The sequence below is a fragment of the Canis lupus genome, chromosome 8, assembly GCF_011100685.1.
Source record: "Canis lupus familiaris isolate Mischka breed German Shepherd chromosome 8, alternate assembly UU_Cfam_GSD_1.0, whole genome shotgun sequence".
Classification (NCBI taxonomy): Eukaryota; Metazoa; Chordata; class Mammalia; order Carnivora; family Canidae; genus Canis; species Canis lupus.
In genome coordinates this window covers 27,371,551-27,388,483 of record NC_049229.1, presented here as the reverse complement: position 1 = coordinate 27,388,483, position 16,933 = coordinate 27,371,551, and the positions used below count along the sequence as shown (strand labels likewise).

At 39.2% G+C, this 16,933-nt stretch overlaps 1 protein-coding gene across 16 annotated transcripts in view; it reads left to right on the top strand.

The window, feature by feature from the left end:
- NIN (ninein) overlaps positions 1–16,933 on the top strand; it is a 98,439-nt gene that overhangs the window by 61,807 nt on the left and 19,699 nt on the right. For 15 of the 16 annotated variants that reach the window (XR_005363243.1, XR_005363242.1, XM_038544678.1 and 12 more), the window contains 9 exons: positions 975–1,480; positions 2,318–4,447; positions 5,704–5,829; positions 5,938–6,007; positions 7,908–8,123; positions 11,245–11,358; positions 14,045–14,167; positions 15,222–15,335; positions 16,298–16,444. Coding sequence is in view for 14 of the 16 variants with exons in the window: in XM_038544678.1 (XP_038400606.1) it covers positions 975–1,480; positions 2,318–4,447; positions 5,704–5,829; positions 5,938–6,007; positions 7,908–8,123; positions 11,245–11,358; positions 14,045–14,167; positions 15,222–15,335; positions 16,298–16,444 (3,546 nt within the window). In the remaining 2 variants the exon portion in view is untranslated. The remainder of the gene's footprint in view (positions 1–974; positions 1,481–2,317; positions 4,448–5,703; positions 5,830–5,937; positions 6,008–7,907; positions 8,124–11,244; positions 11,359–14,044; positions 14,168–15,221; positions 15,336–16,297; positions 16,445–16,933) is intronic. The other variant, XM_038544691.1, reaches the window with a different exon arrangement.

Sequence of the window (16,933 nt, the reverse complement as noted above, 5' to 3'; positions counted from 1 at the left end):
GATACAAGGTCTGAACCCTCCACCATGTTGCTTCAACATATATTTTTAGTCTTCTCTTTTCCCTTCTCCTCCAGTCAAACCAGTAGTTCACTGTTCTGCATCAGACCATCCTCATTTGTTCATGCTATTACATGCTGTATTATTTCTTTTAGCTCTTGAAAGTCTACTTACGCTCTAGAGTTTATATCAAATGCTACCTCTTACATGAACCCATTCCTGAATACCCTTGACCAAATGTGATTTTTTCCCCCCTCTTTGGATTTCCAACTTACACTGGAGCTCTGTTTTCTATACCTTTTATGTTTTTCATTCTGCCTTGTAATATACTTGTTGGCACTTGTCAAAACCATGTCTAGAGTGGTTTCTCCTTGATGGAAGGACTATATCTTACCCAACTTTGTGTCCCCACAAGGCCCACGATGTGCCTATGATAGATGTTCAATAAACATGTGAATTTAATTATTTTAAGTCTCTACATTTATAGTTGGACAGGATGCCTGGGAAGACAAATGGTATCTATGTGAAAATCTAGTCGTTTTTATCAGAGTTGTTCAGAAAGTAATAAAATTTGGGGCACCTGGGTGGTTTAGTTGGTTGACTGTCAGACTCTTGATTTTGGCTCAGATCATGATCTTGGGGTCGTGGGATGGAGCCCTGTATTAGGCTACCTGCTCAGTGCAGAGTCTGCTTAAGATTCTCTCCCTATGCTCCCCCCACACTCATGCACACATGCGTGCTTGCTCTCTCTCTCAAATAAATAAATAAAATCTTAAAAAGAAACTAATAAAATTCAACCAAATTAAAAAGGAAAGGAAATAATGCTTGACTCAAATATATCCTATTCAACATGTTTTCAAGTTGTTACAATGGGAAAACTGAGGAATGTCTCATAGGAAAAAGTAGTTACAGCCCCAGTAACCTCTCCACGGCCTGGAGTTGAATAACCTTGTGGTGGTTTCATTTTCTGACTTTAGGTGCACCATTATGAAAAGCAGCTAGATGAAACCAAGGTCACCTGTGAAAAGGAGCAAGAGAACATGAAGCAAAAGTATGAGAATGAAGTGCATGTCTTGGAAAAACAAATAAGTGACCTTAAAAATGAAATTGCAGAACTTCAGGGCCAGGCAGTGGTGCTCAAGGAGGCACAACGTACAACTATCTGCAGACACGAGGATGAGAAAAAGCAACTGCAAAGGAAGTGGGATGAGGAAAAGACTCACCTGCAGGAGAAACTGAAGCTGGAATATGAGTTGAAACTCAAGGCTAGCCTGGAGCAGGCCGAGGAGAGCTTTAACCAAGAGAGAGAGGGACTCATTCAAAATGGCGCCTGGACAGAAGAGAAGGTGAGAGGCTTGACTCAGGAACTAGAGCAGTGTCACCAGGAGCAGCTGAAAAGCCTGATGGAGAAGCACAGTCTGGAAAAAGAGGAGTTGCGAAAAGAGCTCTTGGAAAAACACCAAAGGGAACTTCAAGAGGGAAGGTAAGAGATGGGGGAAATGGAGAAAACCTGGGCACTGTCCCTTGGTGGCGCCAGAAGTTCCAGCCAGTTAAAGAGACTTTGACTAGACTCATTAGTTTCTCAACCCCTTTTGCCATTGTTTAGACCTAAGTCTGTCCTGGGGTTATTGGAACTATTCTGTTTCTTTCAAAGACCATACTTCTTGTATCAGCAAGCATCCTTTCATGTTCCGGATGAGAATAATTATTGTGTGCTAAGAAACGCTATTTGTAAACTAAATTCTGGGTTAAGTTCTATTGCTCCCCAAATTATGCCGCTTTGTGCTTACCTTCTTCACAGGAAATCTAAGGTACATTTGAGGGCTTTGATGCTTCATTCTCTGATTAACTGGGTGCTGCTTTATTAAATAAGAAGGAAACATATAATGAATAAGTTAATAGATATGGTTTATAGGACTACTGTCCTCCAATGTATACTTAAGTAAAAAGAAGGAATTGTATATATTTCCCAAGTTAAGGATTAGGTTAAGATGCATTTGATCATTAACGTGAAACAGCAGTTTACATTTTCCATAAACAAATACATTCAGGAGAATGCCAAAGAAGTTGGTTTCTAACTTTTCCCTCTAAATGCAGAAAGAGGTAAGTCTTTTAAATTAATTATGGCTGCCGGTCTTAGCTCTCAGAAATGAGATCCTGTCTCTGTATGAAATTCATTACATAGGAATAAGTGAAGACCATTTTCAGAGAGCATTTAAATTGTTTGCCTGTCAGCTTCTTCTATGCATGGGAAAATGTTTTTTGTTTGCTTCTGGAGTTGGTGGCAGTTTCAGTAATGCTGTGTGTTGACTACATTTAGGGAAAAAATGGAAACTGAGTGTACTAGAAGAACCTCTCAGATAGAAGCACAGTTTCAGGCTGATTGTCAGAAAGTCACTGAGCGCTGTGAAAACACCCTGCGAAGCCTCGAGAGCCACTACCACCAAGAGCTGAAGCAGCTCCTGGAGCAGCAGCTTGAGGAAAGATCCCAGTGGGAGTTTGAGAAGGATGAGCTCACCCAGGAGTGCATGGAAGCCCAGGAGCAGCTTAAGGAGACTCTGCAGAGAGAGAAAGCAACTTCTCTGGTCCTGGCCCAGGAGAGAGAGATGCTGGAGAAAACATACAAGGAACATCTGAATAGTATGGTTGTTGAAAGGGAGCAGCTACTCAAAGACCTGGAAGATCTAAGAAACGTGTCCAGAAGTCAACAAAGCCTACTCTCCGACCACATACTTCAGCTGAAGGGCAGTCATGAAAGGGAGGTGGAGGACTCCGAACAGGGCCTGTGCCAGGCAGGGGCCTCCGAGGAGCTGGCCAGCCAGCAGCTTGAGAAGCTAGAAATGGAACGTGACCGGGAGAGGCAGGAAATGCTGGCCAAACTTCAGGCCATGGAGAGTGTCCACAAAGTGACCTGTGAGAAAGCGGATCAGGAGAGGGCTGAGATGAGCACAGAAATCTCCTGGCTTCAGAACAAAATTAAGGAAATGCAGCAGGTGGTGGCTTCTCTCTCCAGGAGAGAGAGTGGCTGCCAGGCAGTGGCAGGGGAGGAGGCAGAAGGAAGTGGAGCCATGTCCCTGGTTCAGCAAGGAGAGCAGTTGTTGGAAGAGAATGGAGATGTCCTCTTAAGCCTGCAGAGAGCTCATGAGCGAGCTGTGAAAGAAAACGTGAAAATGGCCACGGAAATTTCAAGACTGCAACAGAAACTGCAAAAATTAGAGCCAGGGTCGGTAATGTCGTCTTGTCTAGATGAGCCAGCTTCCGGATTATTTGGAAATTCTGCAGAACAAACAGAGCCCTTTTTACTACAAAATCAAATGAAGCAAGCAGAAGGTGGAAGCACGCCATGCGTCCTAAGTGACCTACAAGACGACGAGGCACGAGATCTGGGAAGTACAGGGACGAGCTCTGCTCAGAGACAGGAGGTCAAAATGGAGGCATCTGAAGCATCAATAGAGAGTTTTTCCGAGCTCGAAAATAGTGAAGAGACCAGGACTGAGAGCTGGGACCTGAAGAATCAGATTTGTCAGCTTCGGGAACAGCTAATGATCTTACGTGCAGATTGCAGTCGAGCTTCTGAAAAGAAACAGGACCTACTCTTTGATGTTTCTGTGCTGAAAAAGAAACTGAAGATGCTTGAGAGGATCCCTGAGGCCTCCCCCAAGTATAAATTGTTATATGAAGATGCCAGCAGGGAGAATGACTGTCTCCAGGAAGAGCTGCGGGTGATGGAGATGCGCTACGATGAAGCACTAGAAAGTAACCAGGAGCTCACTTCCCAAGTGTTCAAACTGCAGGATGAACTAAAGAAAGTGGAAGAGGTGACGGAAACATTCCTCAGCCTGGAAAAGAGTTATGATGAGGTCAGAAGAGAAAATGAGGAGCTGCACGTTCTGGTTTTGAGACTTCAAGGCAAGATGGAGAAGCTTCGGGAAAGAGCAGTGCTACAGTGTGACTGCTTCTCCTTGTGGGAAGCCCACTTAGGGAAGCTGGAAGTCCAGCCTGAGGGAAAGGTGCTTGGACTACAGCAGACACTGGATGAGCATGTGCCAGAGGTGATGAACGTACATCATCTTATAGAAGAGCAGTACCTCGAGCAGGAGAACACACAGCTCCTGGAAAGAGTACAAGCAAGTGAAATTGCCTGGCTACACAGAACAATCCGAACCCATGGAGAAAAGCCCAAGGTACAGAACCAGGTTATACTGGAGGAAGACACTGCTCTCCTAGGCCTTCAAGACAGACATCTTCCACATGGGGCCACCATCGCAGAGTTAGAACTGGAGAAAAAAAAGCTGCAAGAGCTGACTAGGAAGTTGAGGGAGAGGGTTGCTGCTTTAGTTAGGCAAAAAGATGTTCCTTCTCAAGGAGAAAACGAGGAAGAACTGAAGGCAATGATGCATGACTTGCAAATCACGTGCAGTGAGATGCAACAAAAAGTTGAACTTCTGAGGTAACGTATACACCTTGTAAACTTCATGGAATCCCAACAGCACCTCACAACATCTAACTTCTACTGCTTGCTATGCCTAGAGAAACTAACCTGTTAGTCTTCAAGAAGGGAGCACTACCATAGACTTTCTCCTGCTTCTGTGTCGTATTAACAAATAGAATAACCTGGCCTAGGAGGCATTCCCTTCCTCTATAGGAAATAAGTGTCGTTCATTTGGGGTGGCATAATGGAGAGTGTTTGCTGTTTAACCACGTGCATCATTAATGTACTTCAAGTCTTTAACTCTCTTCTAGCATTTTCTTTGGATGGATAGTTTTTTTATTTTGTTTTTGCTAAATGTTAGTTATTTTCCTCATTTGGTAGAACGTGTTCTATAAGTATGCCTTTTGTTTATTAACTCACTTAGTAGATAAGAACTCATACTAATATAGGAAGCATGCTTTTTGTGGCTTATAGTTTTTCACTTATATCACTTGAAGGACATGCTGGTATTCTTTAAACAATGGAAGTTTATCTTAGAATGTATCATTTTATTGAAGAGCGATCAGATTCTAATCATTGTGCTCGAAATAAAAACAAAAATGAAACCAATCTGAACCATTGCTCACTTGACTTTATACAACATGATTGCAACAGTCTTAACAAACTTGGTTTAAAAAACTTATATTACATGTTTCTGAATTATCTTAATGATATGAAAATTTAATTCTGGATGTAGTTTTTCCTCTTCGGACCATTTTTAGTTCTAAAAATCAGGATATAATGAGTTGGGGGAAAAATCACAAAGTAAACATGAGTGTACATATTTCAGTGTGGTCTTTTATTTATGAAGGGAACTTTCTTTCCCTAGGTACCCTGAGGCCTGTAACTAAAGCTAAATACAGCTTAGTAAGATGGCTTATGCCTATTCAGAGCCAGTAAGACTTGAGACTGAGATAAATGAAGTTACTTGCTCAAAGCAGTATGCTTGCCACTGAGAAAATTAGCAACCATGGTGGGCAGAGTCTCAATTCCTGTCTCCATGCTCAAGTGTTTTAGCCACACTTCCCTAACGTCTTTTAGTGAAATTCTTAACTTCCCAAAAGAAATGAGTCAATATGTCATAGCTTGACTTCCATTACTAAGAGTCTACTAATTTAGACTTCTCTTTTTAACTGGCATGGAATACTTGTTTTATTGGAAATTACTAGAAAGCATTTTCCAAAGATGCCAGATGACTGCCTTATTATAACTATTTTTTTATCTCTGTAATTCAGATATGAATCTGAGAAGCTTCAAGAAGAAAATTCTATTTTAAGAAATGAAATTACTACTTTAAATGAAGAAGATAGCATTTCTAACCTGAAATTAGGGAAATTAAATGGATCTCAGGAAGAAATGTGGTAAGACATATACTTAAATTTTCTTAAGGCATTTTTGTGAGGACTAAAACTGTTTTGCTCCCACTTTTAAAGCCTAACTCTTAGGTTCTATTTTCACTGTCCTTTTAGGCAAAAAATAGAAACTGTAAAACAGGAAAAAGCGGCAGTTCAGAAGATGGCTGAAAATTTAAAGAAACAGGTAAGGAGGAGATACTTAGTATTTCCCCGTGTTTTTTGATTCTGAAATTGTCTTTATTTGTTATTTATAAATTTATAGGACATGCTACTGCATTAACATGTAGCTAATGATGGTAAAGTTGTAAATCCTGAGTTTCAGAATGGAAACTCATCCCTGCTGACTCTAAACTAGGTTTCTGTTTTTTGGTGAATATAATAATCTACAAATTATTTCTAGATTCTGAGTGCTTAATACAAGCTTTATAATCAGTGGGAATGGGGAGATGATACCTCTAAAACCATATCTCTGAGATACTAGCTCTATCCCTCACATTCTTGCAATTAATGTTATCTTGTTCCTCTTTAATCACCATGATTGAAACCAGAAAGCTAAGTTCAGATATAGAGTAATAGTTAATCACTATATCTTTTCATAGAATTACAACGTATTCAGTTAGCTTGAGCCATTCAGTGCCCAATTTGTGTAATCTCACAACATGCAGTTGTGCAAGCGAAGGCCATTTAAGAATCTGTCTGAAACAAGGGTGCCTAGGTGGCTCAGTTTGTTAGGTAGCTGTCTTCAGCTGGGCTCATGGTCCCAGCGTCCTGGGATCTCGCCCTGCATCAGGCTCCCAGCTCAGTGGGGAGTCTGCTTCTCCCTTACCTTCTGCATCTACCCCTGCTTGTGTGCTCCCCTTTCCTCAAATAAATAAAATCTTAAAAAAAAAAAAATCTGTCTGAAACAGCCAAAAGACAAGGATATCCTGGGAAAAGAGCATTTTTCAGAACTTGAAACAGACAAGGTCTTAAGATCCAAAATATATTCTGTACTCTTACAAATAAATGGCAAAACCCAGTTGAAAGCAGATAATTGATTTGAGGAGTCAAGTAAAGGGAAAAAATACAACATATAAAAAGATAACCTTATTAGGGAAGTACAAATTAATTTTCTTTTTTTTCATCTTTCAGATTAGCAAAAATTAAACATAGCATCTAGACTTTTAAAAGGTGTGAGGAAATGAATGTACTCATTCATTCTTGATAGGACTATAAGTTGGCAACAATATGAGGAAGGTACTTTGGAGATACCTATCAAAACAGTAATGTGGGGGCACCTGAGTGGCTCATGGGCCGCCTGGGCGCCTCAGCGGTTGAGCATCCTCCATCAGCTCAGAGCATCAGAGCGTGATCCTGGGGTCCTGGGGTCCTTGCGGGGAGCCTGCTTCTCCCTCTGCCTCTGCCTCTGTCTCAATCTCGCTCTGTGTCTCATGAATAAATAAATTAAATCTTAAAACAAAAATAGTAATGTGTACGCAGACCTTCTAAACCAGCAGCCTTACTTCTAAGAAAATGATCCTAAATACAAAATGCTACCATGTGTAAATGAATTTTTCAAAAGATTGTTCTGTATCTTCATAATAAAAAGAATGGTAACAAACCTATACATCTGTCAATGTGGGAATGGAATGTCTTGACACATAGAATATACTATAGCCACTTAAAAACAGCATGTGGTGGTTTTGAATGGACTGAGTTAGAAAGATAAAAGTCTGTAAGTTGCTATAAGGGGAAAAAGCAGGCTGTCCAAACATCTGAAATGATTCAAATTTTTGTTATAAAGAGAAAAACATCTATGTGCATACGAGCTTTGTATATACATAGAAAACAGTCTGGAAAGATACATACCCAGCTGTGAACAGTGGAGTGAGACTGAACTGAGGATCTGTCACTTCTTCATACACTTCCCAGCTGATTGAATATGTAATAATGAGCACTGTATTATTTCTATTATTAAGGGTGTGTGTGTACGTATATACATATAAATCTTTATCTACATAGAGGGAAGAACCAGGTACTTTCTATATCTGTTTTCTCCTACAAGCCGGGTAACTAGTTTTTAAAATTCATTTCAATTTAATTAGATTTCAGAATTAAAAACCAAAAACCAACAGTTGGATTTGGAAAATATAGAACTTAGCCAAAAGAACTCTCAAAATGAGAAAGAACTGCAAGAACTTAATGAACGTCTGGCAGAAATGCTATGCCAGAAGGATGAAGAGCCAGGACACAGTACATTTGAGGAATGGAAACAAGAAAAGTCTAATCTGAAAGAAGAACTGGAACAATGCAAAGCGCAGGTATGGAGTATGGCCACCCTACAGTCTTCTGGGAGGAAATCCCAAGAAATAAAACAACACTGGTATTAAATTTATGTATAAAGTCTTAATAATTAAAACAGTTTGGTACCAGCAGATGAACAGGCAAATAGAAAGTATTGAATTGGACTCCAGTGGAGATGGAAACTTAGTATATAACAAAGGTACCTTCTCAAATCAGTGGGGTAAAGATGAATATATATATTTTTAAATAAGTGGTTCCTGGACAACTCCGTGGACATTTGGGAACAAATAAAATTAGATCCATACCTTATACAGTATGTAAGGATAAACTCAAATTGGAATAGGAGTCTAAATATCAGAAACAAAACTAGGTAAGTACTAGAAGAAAACATGGATGAGTTTGTCTGACCTTAGTGTAGAGAAAAGCCATCCAACTATGACTCATAAACCAGAGACCAAAAAAAAAAAAAAGAAAATTATTAAGAAAAAATTTTCATGGCAAAAAATACCATAAACTAAGTCAAAAGACAATTCACAAACTAGGAGAAAAATATTTATATCACATACCACAGAGAGTAGGGCTAATATGTTTACTATGTAAAAAGCTCTTAAAAATTCATGGACTTAGGACCAAAATCCGATTGCAAACTGAGAAAAAACATGAATAAATAATTCACCAAAAAAAAGAGAGAGAGAGAGATAAAAATAGCCCTCAAGCCCATGGTAAATACCCGAAATCAGGGTGCCTGGGTGGCTCACTTGGTTAAGCGTCTGCCTTCAGCTCGGGTCATGCTCTCAGGGTCCTGGGATCCAGCCCTGTGTCGGGTTCCCTGCTCAGCAGGGAATCTGCTTCTCCCTCTCCCTCTGCTCCACCTCCTGCTCAAGTTTTCTCTCTCTTTTTCTCTCTCAGCCAAATAAATAAATAAAATCTTTTTAAAAAATGCCCCAGATCACTCATAATTAGAAAACTGTAAATTAAAAAAATGCTGATAAATCTTTTCTCACCTATGTAATTGGAAGCAATTTAAAAATAGGACTTTCTATTGGCAACACTTTGGGGAAGCAGGTACTTTTATACATTGCTGGTGGGGGTGTAAAATGGCATTATCCTTCTGGAAGGAAATTTGCCACTACTTGACAAAATTACATATGAGCTTACCATTTGTCCCCAAAATCCTCTTTCTAGGGATTTACCCTAAAGGTACACTTCCAACAATGTGAGTATTCATATGTACAGAGCTTGGAAACAACCTAGATGTTCATACATAGGAGAGTGGTTGGATAAATATGATGGATACAGTGACACCTTAAAGTACTATATGTAGCTATAAAAGGAAGGAAAGAAGGGAGAGAGGGAAACAGAGAGAGAAAGACCTCTATGGATATGAAATTATTTCTAGGACATAATGTTAAGTGAAAAAGAAGAGCACGAAAAAGTACCGAGTGCCTCTGTTCATGTAAGAGAGAAAGGGACGTTGAAAAATACACATATACTTGCTCATTTGTGTGAGAGAAACACAAGAATGATAAACCAGAAACTAAAGATTCGGTCACCTGTAGAGAATGGGCGGGAAAGGGATGGAAGAGAGCAATAGGAATGTTGTCAAAGGAGTGAGGGAAAGGAGTACCATTACCCTGAGTATATCTTTTCACATAGCTCTGGCTCTTAGAATCAAGCAATGTTTTACAAGCTCTTCACATACCCCAAAATAAATGCACAATTAAAATCAATCAAGATGGCAGGGGATACCAACAAGGAATACAAACACTAAGAAATGAACCTAACCATATTATAAATGGGTAACATAATTACAATGGGGAAGAAAATAATTAAGTAATTTGGAAATTATCATCTGACTTCATACTGTAGATAAAGATAGAAAGATGTGTACACAAATGCTGTAATAATCTAGTCAGTAAATGTGTTTGTCATGGGGGAGAAATTAGTAATTCCGAAACTGTGTATGTTAGAATTGAATAAATAACTAGGTGGATTATAGGTAACAGAACTGAGTCTCTCACTGTTGGAGAAGGAAGCTCCAAGTAAGAAAATGGGGAAATTAAAATGAACCCTATGGTGTTAGGCTGGAATTTGAGGCATTAGTATAAACTCACATTTCTTAATATGTATACAGCTTGAGACAAAGCTTTAGGTATTTGAATATAGATAGAGTGCCCAGATCTTGGGGTCTAAACACCATTCTTCTATAGAAGAAATCAGGGCTCCTTGGAAAATGATTGATTCCAGGGCAGGAGCAGGGAAAATGCAGGATGTGCCTGGAACACCTCATGGTATCAGAAAGAAAAAAGTGTTTAAAAAAAGAGGGCATATTAAAAGGACACAGAGCCCCACCTGAAGGAGCTTCTAATGGTTTGGTTAACAGCTGGAATGGTTTGATCAACAAAATAAGTAATTCTAGTATAGCATAAAATAAATATAAATTTGTATGGGTACATCCTGATATTAAAAGTTAAATAAATGAGGGAGAAATAACAGTTCTTCTTCACGGCAAAATTCCAGTTAATAAATGTAGAAAGAAAGAAGGAAATAGAAAGTCATCATTAGGCAAACACGAGAGTTAATAACTGTTATAGGCAAAAATCCACTGAAGTAAACCAACAGGAGTTTCAAGAGAAACACGATCTTTGTTGTCTCAAGCTATCTCCCCCGAGAGAAGGTAGCTTTGCAGTGGACAAACCTGCAAAACCTACGTGAGAAATCACGTTCATACCGTTTAGGTGCACGATCTTTCAAAAGATAGTTTTGACTGAGGATAATGTTCATAAAAGAAAGGAAAAAAAAGATGAAATCAGAGAGGGAGACAAACCATAAGAGACTCTTAATCAGGAAACGAACTGGGGATGGCAGGAGGGGAGGGAGTTAGGGGAGTAACTGAGTGATGGGCATTAAGAAGGGCACATGATGTGGTGAGCACTGGCTGTTAAGACTGAGAATCACTGACCTCTACCTTGGAAACCAATAATACATTATATGTTAATTAATTAAATTTAAATTAAAAAAAAGTGTGTCCCTGAATTTGGGCTAGGGTTTCCTGACCTCTGCCTTTTGCAAACCTAGTAAATTTCCCCAAGCTACAGGAAGATGTCCCTTACTTGACTTTCTAATTTTTCCTCTTAGTCCTCAGCTTTAGTGTCTTCTCTGGAGGCAGAGCTCTCTGAAGTTAAAATACAGACTCATATGGTGGAACAGGAAAACCTCCTTCTCAAAGATGAACTGGAGAAAATGAAACAAGTAAGACTGTGCTGCTTGGAGTGGGTGGCAGCGGGGAAACTCCTAGAACAATATGGCACCTGATGGTCTGGTTTTCTAGGCACCAAATATCTTTTATATAGAGTCCTGTCAACCTGCTTAGTAAAACTGAGGGTTTGCAGAATGAGCCCACTTATAAGAAAGGGCTCCTAGTGCTAATTCTCTGAATGCTGTTCTAGTTGTGTAACTTACATATGTTGTAGACTGGAATTCTGTTACTAGAAATCAATCACAACCACTTCAATTTAGAAATTTGTTGTTCTGCTCTCTTCTGGCCAGGTGATAAAGCAATATAAGTTTATCTAAAAGAGAGTGACTCTCTTGTTCGTAACTTTAGTAACTATTCATCTAGATTTGTGAGACATAGGTGAAGCTCGTCCCTCTTTCCCTTTATTCTTATAGAAAGTTTGAGGCATCTCTCCTGGGCAAAAGAGTAAATTCTAGAACATTATCAGGGATGCAGTCTCACTTAGCAATTTGGCTTTAAGAAACCTATTTCAAAGTTTGAAACAAAGACTTGATTTTAAATATAAGAGGGTTCACCTTAAAGCTATATCCTGAATGTTGTCCTTTTTTAAATTCTTTATTCTGAACAAACTTTGAGCACTCCTGATTTATAAATCAGGATTCTGCTTTTTTAATTTGCTTCACCATAGATTTACTTTGATACTATGACATCCTTAGATTATAAAACTCTCTCACTTGTGTCTGTTCAGCTTATGAGCATAATGGCATCCTCTGAATGCTGAAATATTGAGTCTCTGCCACGGAATTTTATGTTGGTGTTGATCTGTTGACTCCTATGAGTCTTGATTTCCTAATAGGATTGTAATACTTCCAGGGAATTTGTATCTCTCCTAATACCTAGTTTGGTAACTGATAAGGAGCTTTATAAGAACCCTTTCAAGTCAGGTGCTGCTATGCAAGGTTCATTTGTTCCGCCATAACAGAAGCTGTCTGCCATGATAAACATTCCAGAAATTAAAAGGGCCTTTCTATAGTGCACAAGTATTCTAAAACTGTTATGACCAAGTTCATCCTTGTTACCATGGGCATACTTATCTCCTTTACCTTTTGAAAATCTGTTGTTCCGTCTTTAAGATGTTAATGATGGGCTCCAAATCCATAGCATGGGAAATGCGTGTTTTGTGACTTCACTAAGCTAAAGATCAGAAGAAATGGAGTGGATCGGGGAGTAAAATAGCATGAGGAGGACATCATTCAGCACATTTTTATTGTATATTTTTTACAGAGGCGTTGGTATAAATAGTGAAGTGGAAAAATGATGAGCCCTTTCTGCCTTTGGTAGAAGTTGTTTCGTGGCACCTGGATTCTCTTGGATCACAACAGTAGGACAGTTTCCAGCCCATTGTTGCTGCTGTACAGCTTGGGCCTAGGAAGTATGTGCCACTCTGTAGGACCTAATACAAGTAAAAGTATTTTTTGAATGAGAAATTCTCTGTTGCACAGAAAAGAAATACAAGTAGCATCAGCAGAACTCTCGTGCCAGTCTGTACACTCAAAACGGTACCAAGTTTTATGAGGGTCTGGGGGCGAGAAAGCAAGGTAGCTAGCAAAGGAGACCGGTCCTTTCATAAACCAATGCCTAGCTACTTTAAAATACATTTTCCTATGTCCTTCTGACTTTAGATTTGTAAGGTATGCTGGATTTGTTGTCAGTTGAAGACAAGATTCCACCCTTAAAGTCTATTTTGTCATTCCTAAAGCTAAATGTGTAAGAACTTACAGTGTGAAGTAAAATGATGGCCATAAAATCATCATGAATAATAAAGAATTGAAAACGTGAAAGCCAGGTGAAACAGAGGGAAATTTAAAATGTATGAACTCTGGGAAAGAAGTATAAGAAATCATCAGTCTCTTTAAGGCAGTATTTGTGGAGAGATGCAAATTACTCCTCCACCCAGGGACATTTAGCCATGTCTAGGGCCATATTTGGTTTTCACAACTGGTGTGTCGGGGAGAGGAGTGCTACAGGCATCTGATAGGTAAAACCAGAGAGGCTGCTAACCATCCTCCAGTGCACAGCACAGCCCCCAAAACAAAGAATTATCTGACCAAAAGCATCAATCCTAGTAAGGCTGATACTGAAACAGAAAAGGAACGGTCTGGTTTGTCTTGACTCCAGTACAGAGGAGGAAGCCAGTGTGTCCACCATTAACATTTTACTAAGCAAGGCAGTTTTGGCCTCTTCCAAAGGGAAAATGCTCATTGTTTTAGCTTTAAAACTTGCCCTTTGATGCGCTGTACTTGGTTCACTGATTCTATAGTCTAGACTGAGACTTCTGAAAAAGATTTTTTTTCTAGTTAAAAAAGTGTGAGGAAAATGTATTGTGCTATAGACATACACACGTTATACTGGTAACAGAATGGCAGTATTTTACCCTGAAGGTAAAAACGGAAAGCCAGGACCACTATGTAATGGTGTCTCTCTGTGTGAATCTATTTGGGCAGATATTTTGGCAGTCATTAGAGATTGGAGAGAATCTAGCAGGGAACATTTTGTTAAATTTAATTCCCTAGAGTTTATATGTCCCCTGAAATATCCATGCAGATAGGGAAATAGCAGCAGCCACGAAAATGCCCTGTTTATAAATACCTCTTTATAAGTACAGCCATGAGATATGATGGGATTGTTTATCTCTTACAGCTGCACAGATGTCCTGATCTCACTGACTTCCAGCAAAAACTTTCTAGTGTTCTAAGCTACAATGAAAAACTGCTGAAAGAAAAGGAAGCTCTGAGTGAAGAATTAAAAAGCTGTGTGGATAAGGTAGTAAACATAAGACTTTTTACCACTATTGTACAGTATATACCATAATGAGCATTTCTCTGGACAGTGGCACATGGGCCTCTTACTTCACCCTAATTGTTCCAAGGTCTCCGAGAGCAGCAGTTCGGCTGCCCTTATGTGACCTCAGAATTCCTGAGGTCATGATTTTGATAGGAGTCTACATTGGTTAATAATTATTATATATATAGTTTATCTTATTTTAATATATAACCATGCTACTTAATATGTATTATTGAAATGTCTGTGTATTTGTTTGTTATTTATTTATTATTTTGAGCACAAGTAGAGGCGGGGGACAGAGGGAGAGGGGGCCAGAGAGAATCTTAAACAGGCTCCATGCCCAACCTGGGGCTCAGTCTCACGACCCTGAGATCAGGACCTTAGCCGAAATCAAGAGTCAGACCCTTAACCGACTGAGCCACCCAGATGCTCCTTAATGTATGTTATTTAAATATATCACTATTAACATATGATAGAAATATTGTTGCATTTAATAATCTGAGATCTATTACACTGACACTTTTTTTCTATTGTATTTTCCCTAGCAAACCCCAAAAATACTGCTTTTGTCCCACCTGCCCTAATAGGCATTCCATATTTTCCTATTATGGTACACTCTCGAGACTGGAGGGGGAGGTATGGGGAGGGGAGAGGGAAAAAGAGAATCCTAAGCAGGCTCTGTGCCCAGCCCAGAGCCCAACGTGGGGCTCAATCTCATAACCCTGAGCTGAAATCAAGAGTCAGATATCCAACTGGCTGAGCCTCCCAGGGGCTCCTTGAAAATTCTAATTGCCTTCCAACCATTTCTCACCCACAATGAGGCAGGGAGAGAGAAAAATGGAAATTGCCCCCCAAAAAGGAGACTCTTCAAAGTTAAAGTTAGAAAGGGAATCAGGAAAACACCTTTCTTTCACCTTGCCCTGCTCCACCATGTAAATAGATGGTGCTTGATCTTCTCAGCATATGCAGAAGTATATAAATTGAGGCTAGATGCAAATATGCCCTTGTTACCTCTTTTCTTTTCCTGGAACAGTTGGCAAAATCAAGTCTTTTAGAGCACAGAATAGCTACTATGAAGCAAGAACAGAAGTCTTGGGAACACCAGAGTGAAACTTTAAAGTCCCAACTAGTGGCTTCACAGGAAAAGGTATGTGGACAATTCTTGTTTCATCTGCGCAGTTAATATTCTCTTACATATTCCAACAGAGCTCCCCATAGAAAGAATATTCTAGGTGGACTTGGCCCAGGAAGGCTCAGAATGATTCAACTTGACTCATATCTGTCACATGCTATAGTGTGATGAAATAATTTGAACACTTCCCTCAAAGCTCATTATTATAATTATGAGATTATCTGATCATAAGGTGTAGAAATGACTGCTTGTTTCTCATTAAGAAAAAGGATTTCTTTTTTAAAAGATTTTACTATTAGAGAGAGGGAGAGAGATCATGAGCGGGGGTAGGGGAGGGCAGTGGGAGAAGCAGATTACCCACTGAGCGGGGAACCCAATGCAGGACTGGATCCCAGAATCCTGGGATCATGACCTGAGCTGAAGGCAGACCTTAAACGACTGAGCCACCCAGGCACCCCTAGAAAAAGGATTTCTAAGGCAGATTCATGCCCTGTTAAAGATCTCTATCAACATTGCTTTTACAAATTTAAATTATTTTTAATTAAAATAGATATTAGATGTTAGCATGGAGTAGGGTTCTAACAACTATGGATTTTGATTTTCAACTAAGAGGTCCTTTGCTAACCAACGCCACTGGCTAAAACACAATTTCTACGAGATTCGGTAAGGCCATCTTTTGTCTTGCCAGTTGGTTCTCATTGGTTCTATAAGATACCACTTGGTAATATACCAGATGACTATATCAGCAATACCTTGTTATAGAACACAGTTCATCATTGACCTAAATATAACATCCTGGGATTATAATACAGTATAATATCTGGGATTTCCACTAAGCTACTGAAAAGAGCTGTATATAGTAAATAGAAACAGAAGGGACTTTGGAATTCTCTTGTCCTAGCTCATTTGTTTCTGGGCATGCTTTGGTAAGACCACGAGGATCTGTATCACAGTGCAAGATTGTTCTTATGATGCAGGTCCAGAATTTAGAAGACACCCTGCAGAATGTAAACTTGCAAATGTCGCTGATTAAATCTGACCTTCGAGTTACTCAGCAGGAAAAGGAGGCTTTAAAACAAGAAGTGGTGTCTTTATATAAGCAACTTCAGAATGCTGATGACAAGGTAATTTCTTTTTTATTGAGGTATAATTTTATACAGTAAGGTGCACAGATTTTAAGACTATAACTTAAGTTTTATAGATGCATACATGTATTGACATAAATATAGAGTTGACCCTTGAACAATGTAGGAGTTAGGATCCCCAGCTCCCTGTGCAGTCAGAAATCCACATATAATTTCTGACTCCCCCAAAACTTAAGTATAATAGCTAAGGCTAGTGTTGACTGGAAGCCTTACCAATAATATAAACAGTCAACACATATTCTGTGTATTACATATGTTGTATACTGTATTCTTACAATAAAGCTAGAGAAAAGAAAATATAAAATACATTTATGGTACTGTATTTATCAAGAAATCTGTAAAAAAAAAAAAGAAATCTGTGTGCAAGTGGACGCATGCAATTCAAACCTGTGCTGTTCAAAGGCCAGTATGTATATTTTACATACCTATCAGTGTATGTGCATGTGTTTATATTTGCGTAAACACCTC